This window comes from Cheilinus undulatus, linkage group 22 (genome assembly GCF_018320785.1).
Source record: "Cheilinus undulatus linkage group 22, ASM1832078v1, whole genome shotgun sequence".
In the NCBI taxonomy this organism is placed as follows: Eukaryota; Metazoa; Chordata; class Actinopteri; order Labriformes; family Labridae; genus Cheilinus; species Cheilinus undulatus.
The window spans coordinates 15,494,432-15,515,096 of record NC_054886.1 but is presented as its reverse complement, the minus strand read 5'-3'; the positions used below and the strand labels follow the sequence as shown (position 1 = coordinate 15,515,096).

At 38.5% G+C, this 20,665-nt stretch overlaps 1 protein-coding gene across 3 annotated transcripts in view; it reads right to left on the bottom strand.

The window, feature by feature from the left end:
* The window catches only part of svep1 (sushi, von Willebrand factor type A, EGF and pentraxin domain containing 1), a 160,987-nt gene that overhangs the window by 61,952 nt on the left and 78,370 nt on the right, over window positions 1-20,665 (bottom strand). For all 3 annotated transcript variants that reach the window (XM_041779332.1, XM_041779331.1, XM_041779333.1), the window contains 4 exons: window positions 12,469-12,627; window positions 9,250-9,429; window positions 2,614-2,793; window positions 338-532 (listed from right to left, as the gene is read on the bottom strand). In XM_041779332.1, coding sequence (XP_041635266.1) covers window positions 338-532; window positions 2,614-2,793; window positions 9,250-9,429; window positions 12,469-12,627 — 714 coding nt within the window. The remainder of the gene's footprint in view (window positions 1-337; window positions 533-2,613; window positions 2,794-9,249; window positions 9,430-12,468; window positions 12,628-20,665) is intronic.

The following is a 20,665-nucleotide window of genomic DNA, read 5'->3' as shown; positions in this document are numbered from 1 at the left end:
ACTGAGCCAAGTTCAAGAGATGGAGAGTAACTTTTTAATTCAGTCTCTGTTATGAACTGTGAGTAGGCTACAAACTCATGCCTTAACTTGTTATATTTCCATGGCTGATTTCCACATAATACATGGGCATACTACGGTGTTGAAGTGAACTTAGATCTAAGAGTAAATCAGATCTTTTCTAAAAAACAAACAAAACAAAAGATATTGCTTGAAAGTTACCCTGCCCCATTAAAAGAAATAAACTTATAGGTATCGTGGTCAGAATGTAAGGCTGCAGAGGTGGAAAGACTCACTTCCTAATGAGTGGCACGGACACAAAAACACAGCTGTGTATTACCTGTACAGACAGCTTTATACACATTAGCTGTCCAGTTTCCAGAGCCCAGACACACCGCCCTCCTGTTTCCCTTGAGAGTATAACCTTGGCGACAAGTGATCAGGCATGCAGAGCCAGGTGATGCAGCTCTCTTCGTGCAGGCAGGGGGCGACAGCAGGATGTTTCTCAAGGCGGAGATGGGAGGACAGCGAACCTCTGAGGAGTGAGAAATGAAGACACCGACAGATTAATCGGATTTCTCAAGAAATTAAGGGTTTGATTAAAAAAAAAAAACCTAAAGCAAAAAAAAAATCATGACTCCTTTTGAAATGTATTCAGCTGAAATTACATTCTTTAAAATCCCTTTTTACTCGGAAGGTTTTTTCCTCTCCTATTTATCTCGTATTACCTTCATTAAAGCATTTATTGCTTTCACTAATTCATTTACAGTTTAGACTTTTTAAATATCATTTTTTTATCATTCATTTATATTTAAGATTTAGCCTTTAATGCTTCATTCTTTCCCTCTTTCGTTCTTTCTTTCTTTATTATGCTGTCACTTCATTTTGTCTTCTATTTGTCCTCACGGTTAAATTTCATATTAACAGTAGCTTTCAGAGCAGAGCTTCTCTCTGTGTCAGGCCATGCTGGTTTTTTTTTTGCTTAATGAGTTTCAGGATTGACTTTTTCATCAAAGCAATTTTTCAATTCTCTTTAAAGGCTGCTTTACAAATATTAATAGCTTATATTAATTAATAATTATATAAAGAATAAATGAAGTTTAGCTTCTGTTTTATACAATTAAATAAATGTGAAAATTACAATACTTAAGCTTTTTTCGGTGGTATTGTAACTAACATTGGTAGAAATATAACCTCTGAGAGCTCTGACCACATCTCTGAACATCTGTCAAGCATTTGAAGGGTGCAGGCGAGTGTGGCTTTAACTTGATGATGGATTATTCTCATTCTCTAATTCCTCTTATTGTCTTTTGCTGAAGCAGCTAAAATGGGAAAACACACAGAGGAGGAGATTTCAATCAGATGAATAAATGTCTATGCGTCCACTCCGGCGGCCGAGGCGATCCTGTTTCACCGCAGTGCAAACAAACACTAAAACAAACCACTCAGCCCTACTGGCTGGGAGAAGAGGTAACGACATTTTGTGGGGGAAACGCTGAGATGACCAAACAAACAAATCTAACTTGCTCAGATGGTCGTTATCGATAAAAGGGAGAGTTTTCCGGAAGCCACCGGGTTGCCTGTTTTAAAATAGAGCAGTGAGCGGGTTGGTTGGAAGTGAGTCAGAGCAGGCCGGAGGTTTGCGGCTCTCACACTGTCCCTCTTTCTGTGTGTTTGTGTGCCTGGCATGAGTGTGTGCGACTATTTTAACTTAACTATCAGTTCTAAAGTGTGTGGGCACTTTTGTGTTCATGTGTATATGTGGTGACTGGAGTTTTTTTGCCATGAGAAAGCAGATGTATCTCCGAGGATGATGTAGTGCAAACACATGTTTAACCACTGTGCATGTGTGAGAGTGCGCTCTCATGTGTGTTCACATGTGTGTGTAAAACCACATGTTTTAACACAGAAATACTCTGATTACGTCATGTCGATTATACAGTCATGTATCTGATAAATGATCTGTCTGTTTTTGCAGCCAGACACGGATCCCTGATACACAGCTGAGCAGATAATGGGAGCTTATATTTAAACACAGTCAGACTTTAGTAAAGATGTACTGTGAGAGAAGTCTACTGTGAGTTTTTGAATTGACCCAGGGCTGCGAGGTTTATCCTGGAGAATAATGCAAATTAAATAAAGAAATCTAATCTAACCTCCCGGATGAGGGAAACACGTAACTGAGGACGAAGATATAAAAACAAAACAAAAACTCTAGGGTTTGAGATAGATTTGTTCACTCTGAGAGGAAACAAGTTAAGTGAATTAAACTGTGATTGAACTATGACCCAGTTTCTCCTCACAGTTTTATATGAAGATAAATTGCCAGTGTTGCATACGCAAATACAGGAAAAATACAGGTGAAATCAAATCAATCTAAATTCAAAGTTTGAAGAAAATCCCTGATATCTGATGATATGATATTCCAAATATTGCTTCGACAAGAATGGCCTTGAAAACAAGGGATAAGCATGAGGCTGAAAGACTTAACCTTTGACCTATGACCTCAAAAATGTAATCATATAATCGTTGAGCCAGAGAATTTATTTGGAAAACCTTAAAGAAAATTTTTCATACACTGGGATAGATAATGAGTTGGAGGTGATGAAGGCTTACCCACACACCGAGGTTGGGGTCCACTCCACTGCGAGTTATTCTGGCACACGAGTCTAGAGTCTCCCTCCAACCTGTAGCCTCGCTCACAGCCCACCTGACACTCCATCCTGAGGGAGGCGCCGCCATTGCTGCACTTCAGGAAGCCATGTGGGGGCCGAGAGAGGGGCGGGCAGGAGCGGACTGTTGGATGTAAAAACAAACAAAAATATTGAACATGAAAACCAAGGATCTGATTCACAGAAGGATTGCTCACCTTCAATTCCTGCTAAAATGAGTCAGAAAGCCACGGTCTAACTCACCAACCGCACGCAAAGAGTTAAATAATCTCCTAACTGTGCTGTAGAGCAAACAGTTTCTCTGTGTAGGTGTTTGTGTCATTATGAGCTCATTTGGGGGGGAACTGACCCTTTCTGTAAAACTATCTGATTCACAAGCACCAGCACTAACAGCTGCTACAGTTAGTATGAAAGATGTCTGTTCAGTGTCCCATGTGCAAACTTTTCAGCAATCACCACAATCACACTTTCACCTCTGTAGGGCTAAAAGATGAACGATCTATCCATGTGTGAAGTTTGGTGCCGTCAAACCGAAGAGTCTTCCTTTAAGTTGTCATTTCTTGCTCCACACAGTAAGGATGCTTTGGTTTAAACTGTGAAACTCATATTACATCTTTATTTTAGCTTTCCTTTCACTCCTTTGTCATCATTTCAGCATGTGAGTGCATCTCTGCACAACATAAAAGTGCAAATAGCCTCTGTCCACATTTAGAGCAAAAACAGAGAAAACTGCATGGAGCAGGGCTGCTTTATGGGTGAGTTTGGGACTGATGTGCTATATGCTTTAAAAATTAGACCCTGAGGTAAAGAGAAAGCAAATAATGCATTTTTTTTCTTTTTAGCTATGAACTGCCTTAATTGATAAAGGTTTTTGTGAATCAGGTCCTAAATGCTGACTGGGTCAGCATTATGCATGTTTTTTTTAATACTTTTATAAAACTTTGTGTTAACTTTAAAAAGGGCTGCCCAAAGAATTGGCTGAGCTCCTGAAAAACCTGGAGATTGGGCCCTCCCAGGTTGTGATTTATAGATGGTGTCAATACATGTGACTGATTTTGGAGCTGAAAGTATATCAAACTATTGCCGGGTTACGATGTAGGAGTTATTTATTTGTGCTATGACCCCTTTTCACCATCTTTTCTGCCTAATTTGCTACTTTGTTCCACTTTTAACAGATTTTTCCTTTTTTAACCCTTTCTTGCCGCTTTTAACCAATTTTGCCTTTTCTTTTTGGCTCTTTTATCCCATTTAAGCAACTTTTTACCAATTTTTTCAGCTTTATGTTCATTTTTGCCACTTTTGCTTTATTTGGGAACTTGAAGGAACTTTATCCACATTTCTGCCAATATTTTAGTCATTTTTTAAAATGTTTTGCCACTTTTTCTCATTATTGCCACTTTTTCTCTGGCGCTTTTATTCTATTTTTGCCTTTTCTTTTCTTTTCTTTTTTAACCTATTTTTGCCTCTTTCTTACCATTTCTACCACTTAAAACTCACTTTTGCCGCTTTCTCCCAATTTTTGCCACTTTTTATCCATGCCACTTTTTTTGCCACTTTTAACCTATTTTTGCATATTTTCACAATTATGTTATTGTTTTCTATGTAAGTTGTTAAAGATTTCTGACATTTGTGCACATAATGGCCTTGCTATGAAGTCTGACATTGATTTTCTAATTGTTTAATTCAGTGTGGCCATCAATGCTGTCAACATCACCAATAAAAAGGCCTTCTGTTTTAAGAAAAGGGGGGTATATTTCTAAAAAAGGCTATATTGTACACCAGCATACATTTTTGAAATTCGTTTTTTGTTGCTTTGGTAAAAGTGGTTATTATTCATAAAACAAAATATCATTATCCCGGCTTAACTTTACCATGATTTTGCTGACCTCCCTGAGCCCCCACTTTGGCTAGGCCCAAGAAAGCTCTCCCTTTTATTCCCTGTTATGAGTGGCCTTGACTCTGAGCATTAAGCAGTCTGGTATCATGAGCATTTCTGAGTAATCTGATGACTTCTTGGCCCAAATTGAGACCAAAAAAGGCCAATACAAAGTTTAACACAGGAAAAAAATCTGACTTTTTGATTTGCAATCAAGCTAAATCTCCAACTGTATACTTTTCCCAAGATACCAAAAATAAGGCCAGTCATGTTAAGAGAACTGTGTGGAAGATTTAAAACAAATGCCATGCTAAATATGAGGTGTAACTTCTAAACACAGGTACTCTACATAAATCACAGAACGAGGAGAAAGCAGTAAATCAGCTGCAGGAATCTGCAGTACAATTATCATCATCAACTTCATCTCTTGGCCCTTTAATTTAACTTAAAATTTGAAAGTCCCTATAAACAAAAACTCATGAGTTTCTGTTCTGAGTTAAACTGAGGTCTCGATGAGGGCGTGCACTGTGTTATTTCTCATAGACACACAGACAGGCGGAGGAGAGGATACCCCCTCCCTTAGGGCTTCACTAGCTGGGAGGTCCGACAGTTTGCGGCAGACTTGGTGTAACACATACAAGCAGACGTATGCACACACACTTCGAAATATATACCCAAAGCCGCTGCCATAAATCATGGACACACACCCTTGAAAATCTTGGTATTTCTGTGAGTCACACTGTTGCTGACTTGCTGGTAAAAATTCCCTTTACCTCGTTAATCTTTGACCCCTCTACTTTACTCTTCTTCCTTTCTTACACTTTCAATATCTTTCTCCTTCTTTATACTGAATTCTTCTCCTTCTAAACATCTGTCCTGGCAGAGAGCAGTAGCCTCACAGTAAATGATGATTCCATGTTCAGACTAAACACATATGATCCCAATACGAGTAGAGAAATCTCACACATGCAGCCTCCATCTCACTCTAAAGCATGCCGACTCACTCTTGATACAGGGATTTAAAGCTACATAAATGTTTACGAATGTTCACAGACGTTACAAGAGGGTCTGTGAGGGCTTTGAAATACGTCCTGTAGCTTCATGAGGAATTATAGGAGACATATGGTGCGGAGGAACCTGCTAGGATCAATCAGATAAGCTTGGATGTAAGTGTGTAATGATTATATAGCCAGGAGCATCGTACTGTGTGATACCAAGAGCTTTATAGAGGATAAAACAAAGCCTGCAATACAGAAAGATGTAAACACAGTCTGATGAAATAACTTTTACTTCAGCAGCTAATCTGATTTCTGGGATTTACCCTTAATACAGGCAAGCTTCATTATTTTCAATTTTTATTTGTTTCAACTTGAAGCCTTAAATTAAAGAATGTGCTCTGCTTTAGGTATGTCTCATGCAACTTTTATTGTTCAAAATTCATAGTCGCATGACCAGCATGGAGGCCTGGAGGACAAAAGAACTTGGGAAAGCAGGGAGAAGGGTCTAGCTGCAGCCGCAGCCGCTACAAACCACGCTCCGTACAAAATACACCCCCTACAAAACACGCCCCATCGATCCATACAATAAATTAATTCTAACCTAACCCCAGGAAGCTATTTAATTAAAAACACACCTACCCCAACGAGCTACCCTTAAATCTAACCAGTGGAAACTAAAATACTCATCTTAACCTAAAGCCAATTAAGGCCTATCTAAACTAATCTAAGTTAACCTTAAACTAAGCAAATAGCACAAGTGGGCGTGTTTTGTAGGGGATGTTGTTTGTACAGTACCCGCTGTATTATTATTATTGGGTATTATTGAAAGCAGCAGCTACTGAACACAATGAGGAGATTAAAAGTTAACATCCATGAAAAATGATGTCAATGCAAAAGTGCACAGAAAAAACTGCGGCATCTCAAATAACCACTTGGGGCTGGCTGCAGAAGCACTGGTAATCACATACACTCCTATGTTAAAATACTGATTTTTACAGGACAACAAACATGTTTGCAGCCTGCTTAAAAAAATATTTTGGTTGGAATAAGTCATGTTTTTATGGAGACACAACTGTAAAAGGGGATCTTTTCCTAACTCATTCATTTTAGTCATAAGAAGGATTTCAAGTTCTGCATAATTAGGAGCATATCTGATATCACTGCAAGCCAGTATGTTGTAGCTTTTTAGTCAGGAGGCTTGGGACCCACCTCAGCTTTGCATCTCTGTTTGTGTCACTGGCTGATCTCAAGTTAGTTTGAGATTCATGGGGACCACCACAGATTGGCTTCAAAGCCCCCCTCAGTAGCCAAACTGCTGGCATAACTCAGACTGTTCAATAATCCACAGCCTAGATACTAGTTACAGAGCTGCAGCACGGGCTTGATGATTTTTAATCTCTACGAAAGACACATTTATGTCACCTGACAACTGCTGAAAACAGCAGTATAAAGATAAATTTCAAGATCTGGACATGTGTGAGCCTTATACAGCCCAAAGGACACTATATTAATTGTTAATTAGCTGAGATGCTGAATCAGCATATTTACAAAAAAAAAATGGTACTGACTAGGGATGCACAGAGGCCTTGGTTTCAACTGGGGGAAGCCAACATCAGCCCTATTTTCAACATCTGCCACTGGCCAAATAATGTGGAAAGAACGGATATCAGTTACCAGTGTTTATCTGTTATGTTTAATCTATTTCATGTTGGCATCTGCACCGTAAAAACTAACATCAATTTTACCACAAAACACTGAGTCGAACTGACTCAGTGTTCTGTAACCTGGAATAAACACTTATTATAAACAGGTAACTTGTTCTCCTTGGCCATAAAAGCTCAAAAAAGGATTTTCTTGTTTAAAAAAATCAAGTATTTAGAACTTGCAATTTTTTTGCTGCACTGTTTAACCAAACATTAAAAGGAGGTTAAAATGGGTTGTGTTTACTGAAAAATTAAAAAACAGCTATTTTAACTAACTTTTTTTGAGTAGATAGAACTTGCTTTTAGTCTTAAGTTAACAGCACCCAAACAATTTAAGCAGTTTTGTCATTGTACTCAAATTATTTGACTGTCATCCCTTAATCTGCTTAGTTTTCCCAGAATGCCTTTGGAGATTACATCCTTTTGAACCATAAACAGACTTACCATCCCAGTTAAGAGGTCCTGCCCATCTAGGATAATATTAATGCTGATGTTAATGTATGAATGTTGGATGGTATGCCAAACTCAATGAGATTTCAGCTGCTGGTTCAGTGAGTCACTAACAGCCATTGTTGTATATTTTTGCTTAAGTTAGCCTACTTTAGGTGGAAAAGTAACTTAAAATGTCTTAAAAAGATACTAATTTTTCAGTGAGCACTACTGGTCAGACAATAAGGTACCTATAATATTTTCAGTTCTGTGAAATTTTTAGGGTTTGCAGTGCACTGATAAATGAGTGAATTATAAGTAGAGCACACCCAAAGTAGATAATCTAGCTGCAGTACTGCAATATTAAATCAAAAATTTGAGTCTAGTTTTTAATACTTAAAATAATTCATTCAAAGCAAGTATAGCACACTTAAAATAATGAAGTAATCATCAGGATATATAAATCAGAAATATTAAGATAGTGTAATTGCAGCTTGTTTAAAATAAGCAAGTTATTTGAACTCACAAAAGTCAAGTTTAGTTTACTTGTTATTTTTGAGGCAACAAGTTGCCACATTTTTTAAATTAAGCTCAATTTATTATATTTTACAATGCAACAAATTTTAAAATTTTTTATTGGAAGAAGAAGAAACTAGTTCTGCAAACTCTGATCTGTTTTAATGGTCAGACATGACAGAATATGTTGGTACACTTAGAGCTTTACACCCAGAAGAGGAACTGAAAAACAAGCAAAATAAGCATCAGTTAAATTGTTGTTACACATCACTAATTTTCACAATAAGTGTATCTCTAGGACTGATACTGTGTCAGACACAAAGATGCCTAAAGTCTAAAGTAACATGATGTCACCTTGTTACTTTATTTATAGTCTTTTTTAAGGTCAAACCATCCATGCACATTTTCAGCTTGGGCATAACGACCGGCTGGAAATACTACAAATTGAGACAACCTTGAAATATCATATATAGATTTTTCACTAGGAGGAGGTGGGAAAGTTGGATCAACAAAATGCAAGTGCAACTTTAACCAGTGGAAACACATTCAGTGAATTAATGATGATGGCTGAGGATTAAGAAAGCACACAGCGCTGTCACTAGAACCTTTTCAAGAACACACAGGTTAAGTAAAAGTTATCAAAAGTTCTCTATTTTACCATTAAACCCACCTTTGTTTCATCTCTTTACCACTGCTGTCTGCAGTGTTTTCTCATTCGTTATTATGAGTAGTGCTCAATCTATTGACTCCTAATGTTAGCATTGTAGCAGTTGATGGAAAAATGCACACATTTTCATTTTTATTTTGTTGATTTTCTTATCATTTGTTTAAACATTGTGATACATTTGGGCAGAAGCCCACTATTGTTGTCAAATGCTTTCTTATTGGTGGATTAATGTTAAGGCTTTGTAAATAACATAAAAAGTACAGCCTCGATCTGCACTTCATGTGAAGTAACATGACATTACTTTTGCTGTACTTAGCTTTAGGGAGAACAATAATAGTCAGATGAAATCATCAATAGATGATTTTTATTCAAAGGGCTGTGTCCTCCTCACCTCTGCAGCTCGCAGGCGTTCCTGACCAGGTGCCATCAGCCTGGCACAGTCTGATGCTGGTTCCCTGAAGGTCAAAATCCGGCTGGCATCGCACACCACAGGCCGCATCGAAGTGGTTGTTGCACACATTTTGAACAAAAAAGCCATTTTCTGGAGGAGATAGAACTGGACAGTGCACCACTGAGGAGAAGAGAAGAGAAGAGAAGAAAAATATTATGAAATCCAGAGTTTCATATTGTGGCTGACAGAGGAAGACATTTAAAAACAAACACAACACACACAAAGAGAAAACTCACTGGCAGGACATACATACACTCTGGAGAGTTAATGGTAATGACAAAGACGATGAGGAAGCATGACAGCAGAAAATTACAGGTTGTCAAACATCGCTTCTACTGACTGCTCAGAGGGAGGAAGAGAAAGCTTGAAAGTGATCATTAATAAAGATCATTGTTTTCAGATGATCCGTGGTGTGGAAACAACCCGATCATTCTTCAAGAACTGGGAGGAAATCCCAGTACTTCAGAGGAATACTGTGTTTTTGTTTCAGCTGATTTGTCTTAATGTATCGCTGCGTTTTACAAATGTTCAGTGCCCTTCATAAATGTCGTTTTTGGCCACAAATTCTCCCATATATCTGTATAAACCATGTTTATTCAGGTGTTAAAGCCTTTATGGAGTCATCCACATCATTACAAACTGCCTGAAAGTCATAGTATTTATGGGCTTTACTGTACAGCGGCTTCACCAACTTGGCTGGGAGTGAGATGAAAAGTGGAGACATGCACTTAAAAAAGGAAATTAGTAAAAGAAGAATGGCAGAATGGGCATCTGTAAATTGTTGGCATAGTTTTGTGGAGTTAAGACTTAAACTCAGGTTGTAGTCACAATCTTGTAAGAATGTCCTACAGCATACCAAAGCCTGTTTTTACAGCAGAAATAAACAAGTTTACAGCCTGGTTCAAAAACAGTTTAGGTCCAAAAAGCTCATAACTTTATTCATAATTGTGCTTAACCCTCTGAGCCCTATGCTATTTTTTCCAACCATTGTGTCTTGCCTGGACTTATTTTCTTAAAAAGCAGGTAATACATCAGCCCTGTGGTGCGAAGTCAAGCTCTAATCATCCTTTTTTTCAGGACAACCCCTTGACACAACATGATGCAATAACAGAACAGCCAGCAATTGATTGACAACCCCTCACCAAGCAATCTGGGAAAACAATATGCCAGTCAGCATAGCAGCTAGTGGCAAAAAAATGGTTTTAAAAAATTGATTAAAAAACATATAAAAAAGATGGTCAGTGTCAGATATACCAGTGTGGATTTAATCTTTAAAGTCCCCAACAAGTCTTCAAAGTTCGATGCTCACTTGAAATGCTTCCATAAGGGATTTAATAACATGGATAGCATCAATGGAATTATGCAACAGCTAGCTTCAAGAGGGAAAAATAAGAGGTTACTTTTTATGGCACATACTGTAGGTTATTTAACTCTTAATAACCTGTCACCTCCTGTTTTATACAACAACACCAGGCTGGGAGGGTTAACGGCTGTGCTGCTATTCCAGCACGTTCTGAGCAGTGAGGCAGTTTATACTGGCATAAACTTAGATGAAAAATTAGGTATCAAGAGTAGGGATGCACAATATTATCCGCATGGTATCAGAATAAGCAGGTATCAGCTTAAGAGGTGAAATATATTGTATGTATTAGCAGACATTATGTTAAAACTTATATATCGCTGTAAATATCAGCCATATGTATGAATGAGTTTTGGATGTCAGCTTAAGTTCTTTATCTTTGTTAATCCTCATTCCTTAAAATCTAAAGCATTTGTGCAGAACTGACTTTCATTTCTCTATTCAATCTTTATCTTGAAAGTGTAATTTTAGGACTGAAGTTTTAGGTCTAAACTACATTTAGATATTGCTATCAACTAAAATGAATCTGTAAATATCGACATATTGGATGTAAGTAAAAATCAAAACTCATACATTAAAAACACTGCTAATGCACATTATTTTCCTTTTTTTTGTGTGTTTTTCATATTCAAATTTTTTAAATATTGATTATATTTCTATACTATTCTATTTAAGGTGCATGCCACTAGAAGTTCTGCTGTTTTTACAATAGAAACTTAGTCATTTTTAATTATTCATCTATGTAAATTGATTGTATGTTTTTGTATGTAAAATGTTTGTCATACTCTAGGCCAGTGGCTCTCGACTGTTTTAGCCTCAGGACCCACCAACATCTTTACTGACAAATCATGACCCAAAGTGCCAAAAATTCTCCCTAGTGCACGTTTAGTGAATAAAAATATTGCAATTAAGATCTTCGATAGATCAGAATTTATGACTTGAACAAGAGACAGGCCAAAATTGACATGTTTTACAGCCCCTTTCCCTGTGATAACGTGCAAACTTCATGAACATGGTAAAAGCCACTCTTTCATTGCAGCAAAGGGTAAATGAGTTGAAATATCAATAAAACATTTCAATGTACTCATTATCACAATAAAACAGAGTAAAGTCAATGGTATGGTTGCGTGCTCTGCATAGACTTTTGCCACTGTTTTTTCAAAACACACACTGACCCACTGAAAACCTCTCCGCGACCCACTTTTGGATCCAGACCCACCAGTTGAGAACCACTTTTTAAGGCAATAAAACATAATGGATTATGGTTCTATATCCATATTTTATGCAATAATCACCTGGTTAATAAAACTCCCTGTTTAACAAATGCAATACAATTTCAGGTTCAAAAAGTCTGTTACTTTATTATCCGTTGCATGGAATCTATTGTGTTTGCAGCACTGCAGGAATGCAGCTGAAAAAGCAGAAAACAGAACCAAACTTCAATGAAAAATACTGTCCGTCTCATGAAAAGTATTTTTTCTCCTTTCCAGGCTTTGTGGGAAGAAATTTGCCTACAGTCACACCATAATTTACAAATTCAATTTAATGCTGCATAGAAGTCTGGAAGATGAGACCAAAATCTCACATGGAGAAAGAGAGAATCTTCAGTCCAGATGCTATTTTCACTTTCTACATCATGTCTTTGCTGTAAACCCAACATTTACTTTTTTGCAGCAGAAAAGCAATGGATGACATTTGAAATAATGAAAATAACACCAGGATCAAGTGAATTCAATCCTTTTTCATCAGCTGTCTGAAGAGGGAATAAGAAGTGATTCTCTGTCATGAGCTTTTCTCACCCTGGCAGGTCATCCCTATCTGCTGATAGCCCGACTTGCAGACGCAGTCAGTGAGGGAGGTGCTGCCAAGCTGGGAGGTGTGGTGAGGGTCAGGGCAGGGCAGGCAGGTGCTCAGGCCTCCTGGTGTTCCCTCTGGTTTATAGGTTCCGGGTGGACATGCTGGAGAGAAAAGAAGTATTTAAGTTAGAAACATGTGCCCAAACTTTCCCATAAATGTATGTAGTGTCACACAGGGAGAAAGAAGGAGACAGCTGGATGGAAATGTTGGATGGTGGAATATGTTTAAAGAAAATTAGGCTGAAACGAAAAGCCATTTCATGACAGAGTGAAAAACAGCTTTATGGATTTATGTGGAGACTTTGATCATATTCATGTCTGGACATGTACGGGAGAGATGGAAAGAGTGGCAAAAAAAAGGACAAAATGATCTCACAGGCGAAGTAGAGAAGACAAATCCAGCTCTGATTTTTAATTATTCCAAGCAGGGAATGAGCACAAATGCAACAAACACAGAAAGCTTTATGACTACCTTAAGCCAGAAACCCTTTTTGATCACCTGCACACGCTCAAAGACACGGGGTTCATGTGAAGGTCCTCCAACATTCCTTCATTCAACATCAGTCTACCGCCATAAAAATCGTCTCAGTGCAAAACTGCGTCTGCAGAGGAGTGAAAGTCTAAGACCGCATCCATCACACACTCTTATCTCTGCTTTAAAGGTCACTCTCACATGGGATTGCTCATAAATTACACATTACCTGATTTAACCCGATGTAATTCCCTGGAAGACGTATAATGATGTAATATGCATCTGCAGTGAGCTCATAAGTCTTTGATGTTTTTAGATTGTAAATTAGATCTCAAATTCTCATTATGATTATTTGAATTATGTTATTTCCAGGGGCAAAAGCAGCTCTTATCAGCTGTTATATGGGCACTTTCACACAAGCAATTTGCTTTGCTGGTAATTCCCATAATTCAAAGCGATTACTGGTGCACTTTGCAGGAAAAAAAATCTTTATCAGTGCTCCCCAAAGCTAGGGTAATTTTCCTCTGTTTGTGTTCATTTTCTAAGAATCAGAGCCACTTTAAAGAGAACTTTTCAAATAGCACAAACCAATATTTCTCCTATGACTGCTGCCATTGTAATTTTCATGTAAGCACAGCTCACATTCACAGTTTTACCATCATGTCTGATCAGAGATTGAAAACTATGTCTGAGTCACAACAAAATGACTTAGTAAACCATGTTTGCGTGAGCAATTAAACTTAAGAGCTGCCATATTGCTGTCATTTTAAGTTGAAAAATTCCAGCATGACCAAAGAGGAAAATTCCCTAATTATCTCATGGGCATGTCTCTGTGCTTCTGTACCCAGCATACAATCACCAAAGGGAAGATGGACTTCATGGACCTCCTGAGACACAAGCTTTTATTTTGTGTGCATTTTTGATATCTCCTTATCTTTACTACTTATAGTACAAAAACAAAACTTTGTATTGAAACAAGTTGTTTAAAAATGGCTGTCCTCATATGTGGACGGTGGGTTTATTTTACTGTTTAAGACAGTTTTTTTACTTGCAAACTGTAGGTTTCTTTCAAAAATCTTTGTTTTTACACAGGTTAAAAGTCCCGATGTCCTCATGCAAGGCCTTGCTGATTTAGAGGTGTTGTAGCTTGTTAATGTTAATAAATCTTTTCAAATTTGCATGCCTTATCAAATTTCAAAGTTTCAAACAAAAAAATTTGATGAATTTTTGTACCTTGGCTAGTTTTGTGTTGAAAACAGCTGGAGAGCATTTTGGTTAGAATAGTGGCTATCTTGAATGTATACTGTTAACTAAAAGGTGCTTTTGTGACCACAAGTTGGCAGACGAAGTGTCCAAGAGTGAGGCTCAGAGCGGTTTTAACTTCATCGACTAAAACTATGACCGGAAATGCTCATTGACTACCTTTTTCCCAAGAGAAAGACTAGATTAAAGCCTGTTTTTTGCTTGATGCATCTATGAAGTCGCGAGTGTCGGTGCTTCAAATGTGATTGTACGGTGAATTTTCACCTGGCCACGCACATCTCTGAAATTGTTACAGAAGCAGAGGCACCAGATGTCAAGATGGCTGATTTTTGAAGATCTTTTAGCAACAGAGGTGTAGGAAATCTAAACATCTATATGATTCTTCCTTGGAGGATTTCAGAGACAGCAGATGATGAAAAAATTACAGGCTTGAAATATCACACACAGCAGGAAAAGAAGAATGGTGTACAGTACAGTGCAGAGGTTGAGGCATGTAGTGCGCTAACGGTTCTTCACAGCTCCTGATGTTCCACAACCCCAGGCTGAAGAGAGGAGGGAGGGCGACCAGAGTCAGTTTGGACACATTTGACATGTACGTGTGTCGCTCAGCAGCCAAGGTCAAGCTTAACAGCATTTCTTTCGTCCGGGCCTTTGCACCCCTGGTAATACACCCAGCAACCACCAACAGTTTTCAGGTGCTTTGAACATACACACGACACCCAGGGGGTTGTGACAACCCTCCTACCCGCCCTAACAGTACCCTAGGCTATGTTTAAGCACCACATCTACCCATAACTCCACCCTAAAGCTGTGGTTTTTGTTTTGTTTCCATCAGATTATTTTCCCATGCCCTTGGTAATGTGCAAAGACATCTAGAGCATGATCTGGATTGTGTCAATCCTCCTTCCCACCCGATGGGGCCCTCAGGTGGGCGTACTCTCCATTACACGCCTTACTTCAGCCTCAAATGTTGGCCCAAACGGACCATCTCCTTTACCTTGTTTGTTTTAGCAACGTGAGTAAACAAATTCTGCTCTGCGTGGTTTTCCATATTGTAAACAATGATCAATCCTCAATAACTTTAATTAAAAGATGCTACAGACAGGATTTTTAAAGACACTGCCCCCTAGCTTTTGGAGAATATCGGTTTGCAACTAGGATCAAACTGGGTATAAATGCGCCAGATGTTGTAGTGCCACAAGTCCATGTCAGTTCTATGTCAGTTCCATGCCGTCCACATGGAAAGTGTAACAGAGCCTTAAGACTAGCTTAAAATAGATCTTTGATGATGAAAACTCAAGATGACTAAAATGCAATCTCCTTTTCACCAGTAGACAAAATCCATGATACATCTCACTGTGGGACAGTCTACTTCTCTTATAATACTTATCTCTCTTTTGTGCTGCTGTACACTGCACAGGTTGCCAAAACCTAGCAATAGCGTCACACCGGGGTGCGAGGGCCCTTCAGTGCTGCTTGCAGCCTTGGGTTCATTTTGCCTTTATGATGAAGCTAAAGGTGACAAGAAATATTGAGAACAGAGAAAGGGGGATGACATGCAGTAAACTGTCTGGGGCCACTACTTCAAGAGCTACAGCATCTGTAAATGGGAATTTCTTGAGCTAAACCAGTTTTATTGTCACTTACACCCTTTGTTAACTGGAGGGAAAGATATGGTAAAGTAGTGAATTTTAAGATGAATCCAGTAGATTATGAATGGCGCATTGTCTTGCTTGCTTCTCTTTATCTTAAGGACTAACAGAAGAAATGTGAAAGGACAGATTGCAGTTAGCTCTTTTATTTAATGATCTGATTTTTCTGATCCTTCTTCATATAAACTTGGGTTTTCTGTACACATGCATGTCTGAGCCATCCATACAAGAATGCTGTAATGAGTAAATCTCTCCAAACCGTGACTAGTTACAGTACTGCTACACACACTGACACAGAATCTTTCATTAGTGTCAAATAAAGTTAATTTATCATGGGATAGCATGTGTCGTTACTTTCCGGAGTGTTGCACTCTTACTTATGTCATAGCCTTTTCAAGCAGATCCAAATGTGGTTCGCACTGATTGGAAAAGCAAACTCTTCTTATTGACTGCAGATCTTAACATGCTACAAAGTCTCAGTGAGCTTTTTGAGACATTTTTATTTGGTGTTGTGCCCTTTAAATGAGAAAATTGTCATTTTCCAACCAGCACCCGCACACATCATTTAAACACTTAGGATAAATGTAAAAAAAAAAAAAAAAAATGCAGAAATACTTGTTTCTTTAAAGGATATTCACCATAAGTGTTAGCTTTACAACTCTCAGGAAAAGTAAGTAATAAGCTTGGATTTTGTCTCATTTTACAACTTCAAGCTAAAGTAAACTGTGTCAAAAAACATTCAAGCAGCTGGATTACAAGCAGCTCTGTAGTGTAGGTGCAACAGAGAAGCCACAGTACTAATGTTCCTCACAACTCATTTAGTTGCCGCTAAGCCAGAGGCCAGGTGTGAATTTCCACTGCTGAGCCAATGCCAGCCTCGCCTCCTTCCTCCAGCGCCCTCTCCCCTTCCTCCCTCAGCCAGGAGATGTTAACCGACTGTAAAGCAGACACCGGCTCCTGGAGCTGAAACGCACCCAGTAACCCACATCAGAAAGTCATTCAGTGATCGTTTGATAACAAAAGCAGGCGGTGCAGCGTCTCCATCCTGTTGAACTCGAAAAGAGGTTTCTTACATAAGCTGGAAGAGTCTCCTCTTTTCATATCCTCAGGAGTCTGTTTTACAGCTTCGTTTAAGGTTTTACAGGAAAGCTTGTCACTTTTTATGCAGATCATAATTTAGCCAGTGGAAATATTGTATTGAAAAAGTATAAAATATCAATTCCTGGAAGGTTTTCACACGCTGGCAGGTGAGAACGTACACAGAACACACAGAAGTTTAATGGTGAAGGGAATGTAGTTAGGATAGAGGGAAGGAGTCATTAATCTGACATGAAAATGAAAATCTGGATTGTGAACTTGGAGAAAAGTCTTCAAAAAGTATCACTGCTCCATTAATTGAGACCTCATGCTGAAACTAAATGTGTTTGGACCCTGTGCTCTTCTCATTTTGGGTCCATCTTAACTGTGTACCCTTCATTTGGAGAGGAAGTGGGGCATCAGAGGACCAGATGACCGTAAAGCAGAGAGAGCCTGCTGTGTCTGGACTTGCTGAGCAAATGCAGAGACAGCAGCTGGTTTAAAAAGAACCTCTGTATGCAAGAATGACCTAAAGAGAGGAAGAGGGGAGTCTATGTGATCAGAGGATACCTTTTTTTGCAAAACTCAAATTCCAAAGAAGTTGTGGCGCCATATAAATGTAAATAAAAATGTAATGCAATGATCATAATTAAACCCATATCTTATTCACAATAGAACAGAAAAAAACAAATGTTGAAACTGAGACATTTTACCATTTCACAAAAAATGTTACCTCATTTTGAATTTGAGGGCAACAAAAGTTCTCAGAGAAGTAGGAACAGGGCCATGTTAACCATTGTGTAGCACCCCCTCTTCTTTTAACAACAGCCTTTTAATACCTTGGAAGTGAGGAGACCAGTTGCTGGAATTTTGGGAGAGGACTGTTGTCCCATTCTAGTCTGATGGAAGATTCTTGTTGCTCAAGAGTCCTGGGTCTTCTTTCGCAGATTTTTCAGTATTTATGTGCCAATGGTTTTCTAAAGGTGAAAGAGCCAGTTCAGCACCCAGAGTCTTCTATCGGGAAGCCATGCTGTTGTGATGGATGTGGTATATGGTTCAGAATTGTCTTGCTGAAATATGCAAGGCCTTCCCTGAAAGAGACGTCTAGATGGGAGCATGTAGTGCCCGAAAACCTGTGTATACTTTCCAGCAGTGATAGTGCCTTTCCAGATGTGTAAGCTTCCCATGCCATACACACTAATGCAGCCATGTACCATCAGAGATACAGGCTTGAACTGTGTGCTGATAACAAGCTGGATGGTCTCTCTCCTATTAAGTCAGCAGGACATGGCATCCATGGTTTCCAAAAAGGAATTCAAATTAGTTTCATCTGACCACAGAACAGTTTTCCATTTAGCCTCAGTCCATTCTGAATGAGCTTTGGCCCAGAGAAGGCATTATGTATTATGGAAAATTTTCCCAAATTGTTCCTCAAATTTTAGAATTTTTTTTGCAGACTGATAAATCTCTTCCCATCTACCTCTCTAAAATTCTCTTTTTATATCCAGGAATGCAGCTGACCTGTTGTCAATTAACCAAATTAGTTGCAAAATGCATGTTCAGCAGTCTTTCATTAGTGCAAATTACTTTCCAACTTTTTGTTGCCCAGTACCTACTGGACGGTCCCTCTCTTATTAAGTCAACAGGACTCAGTGTCCACGGTTTCCAAAAAAGAATTTCAAATTTTGATTCATCTGACCACAGAACAGTTTTCCATTTTGCCTCAGTCCACTTTAAATTAGGTTTGTCCAGAAAAGATGACAGCGTTTCTGAATCACTTTCAAATGGAATGACTTCTATGCATGATACAGCTTTAACTTGCATTTGTGGAACTATGTTAACAGACAATGATTTCTGGAAGTGTTTCAAAGCACATGCAGGGATTTCCAGTACAGAACCGTGCCTGTTTTTAATGCAGTGTTGCCTGAGGGCCCAAAGATGGCAAGCATCCAATACTGACCTTTAGTCTTGACCCTTGTGCACAGAGATTCCTCCTGATTCTCTGAACATTTTGTTGATATTATGCGCTGTGCATGGTGGGATATAAATCTTTGCAATTTTACATTGAGGATAATTTTTTCTAAAAATTTTCCACAATTTTTAGATGCAGTTTTTCGCAGATTGGTGAAATCTGCCAATCTTTTCTTCATATAGACTCTGCCTGTCTTAAAGGGATACTTCAACATTTTGGCAAATTCACCCATTGCCATAATTCCTATAGCCTTAGTAATAGGTTCATTACCTTTAGTTGTCAGTGCAAGCTATTTTTAGATCGGCGCTGCCAAGTTCGGAGCTGCTGTGCCAACTCAATGTAAGCAGACGGTATTCCAGCTTTCCCTCATCGAACTCATCAAATACACAATCCAACAACTCCAAAACACTCTCGTGGACAAGTTGTGACCTGTACATTTATCACGCTATAAAATAACATATAATGTATATAATAATACAATACGACACATGAAGCAAATACTCTGAACTATTTCTTGAGTAAACCACTGGGCGGAGTGACACAGTGCAGCGACATGTTTGGAGTGTAGTTCCATCTTTGCATTTAGCTTTAAAATATCTCTGTATTGTAATGTTCCATGGTTATTTCATAGCGTGGTGGTGAATGTACAGGTCACAACTTGTCCACGAGAGTGTTTTGGAGTTGTTGGATTGTGTATTCGATGAGTTTGATGAGGGAAAGCCAGAAATACCGTCTGCTTACATTGAGTTGGCATAGCAGCTCCGAACTCGGCAGCGCCGATCTAAAAATAGATTGCACCGACAACTAAAGGTAACGAACCTATTACTAAGACTATAGGTATTATGGCAATGGGCGAATTTGCCAAAATGTTGAAGTATTCCTTTAAATGCCCCTTTTAGACCCAGTCACCTGTTGCCAATTAACCTTATTAGTAGCAAAATTCTCCTCCAGCATTTTTTCATTACTTTTCCAGCCTTTTGTTGCCCTGTCCCTACTTATTAGATGTGATGCTGCCATTGAAAATCAAAATGAGCAAATATTTCTCAATTAAATGGTAAAATATCTAAGTTTCAACATCTGATTTGTTGTTTGTGTTCTTTTGTGAATAAAATATGGGTTTATGAGATTTGCAAATCATTGTATTCATTTTTATTTACATTCTACTCAGTGTACCAACCCTTTTGGAATTGGAGTTGTAAGTATAATCAAAAATTTAAGTTTAGTTTGGTTCAGCATTATATTATTTGTGTTTGCATTGTCAAAAGCTGACAAAATAACCAATCCACACTGTCCTACTAATGCCATCTTTCTGTTGGTACCCCCTCAGACACTGATGGATGAAACTAGACACGTGCACTTTCACTTCCTGTGACTCAGCAGGCTAGACTGTTTGAAACTAATATGATACATGACTTACGTGGCTATTGCCATCCAGCTGACAGCCACAGCCTTTCCAAACCATACCAGTCTGTACTGAACTAAACCAGACTGCTTGTCTGTGTTAAAATGCCAATAGGCTACTAGTTGGAAACCTGAAACTGAAATTTCTTGTTGGTTTTGGTCAATTTTGTGGAGATCAAAAACAGTATAAGATTACAAAAAGAACTGCTATAATGTTGTTGGACTCACAATAGACAGTTAACCACATCACAGCAGCAATATCAGAAATATCTTCTTTCAATCTGGGGTTTCTTCTTCTTATTA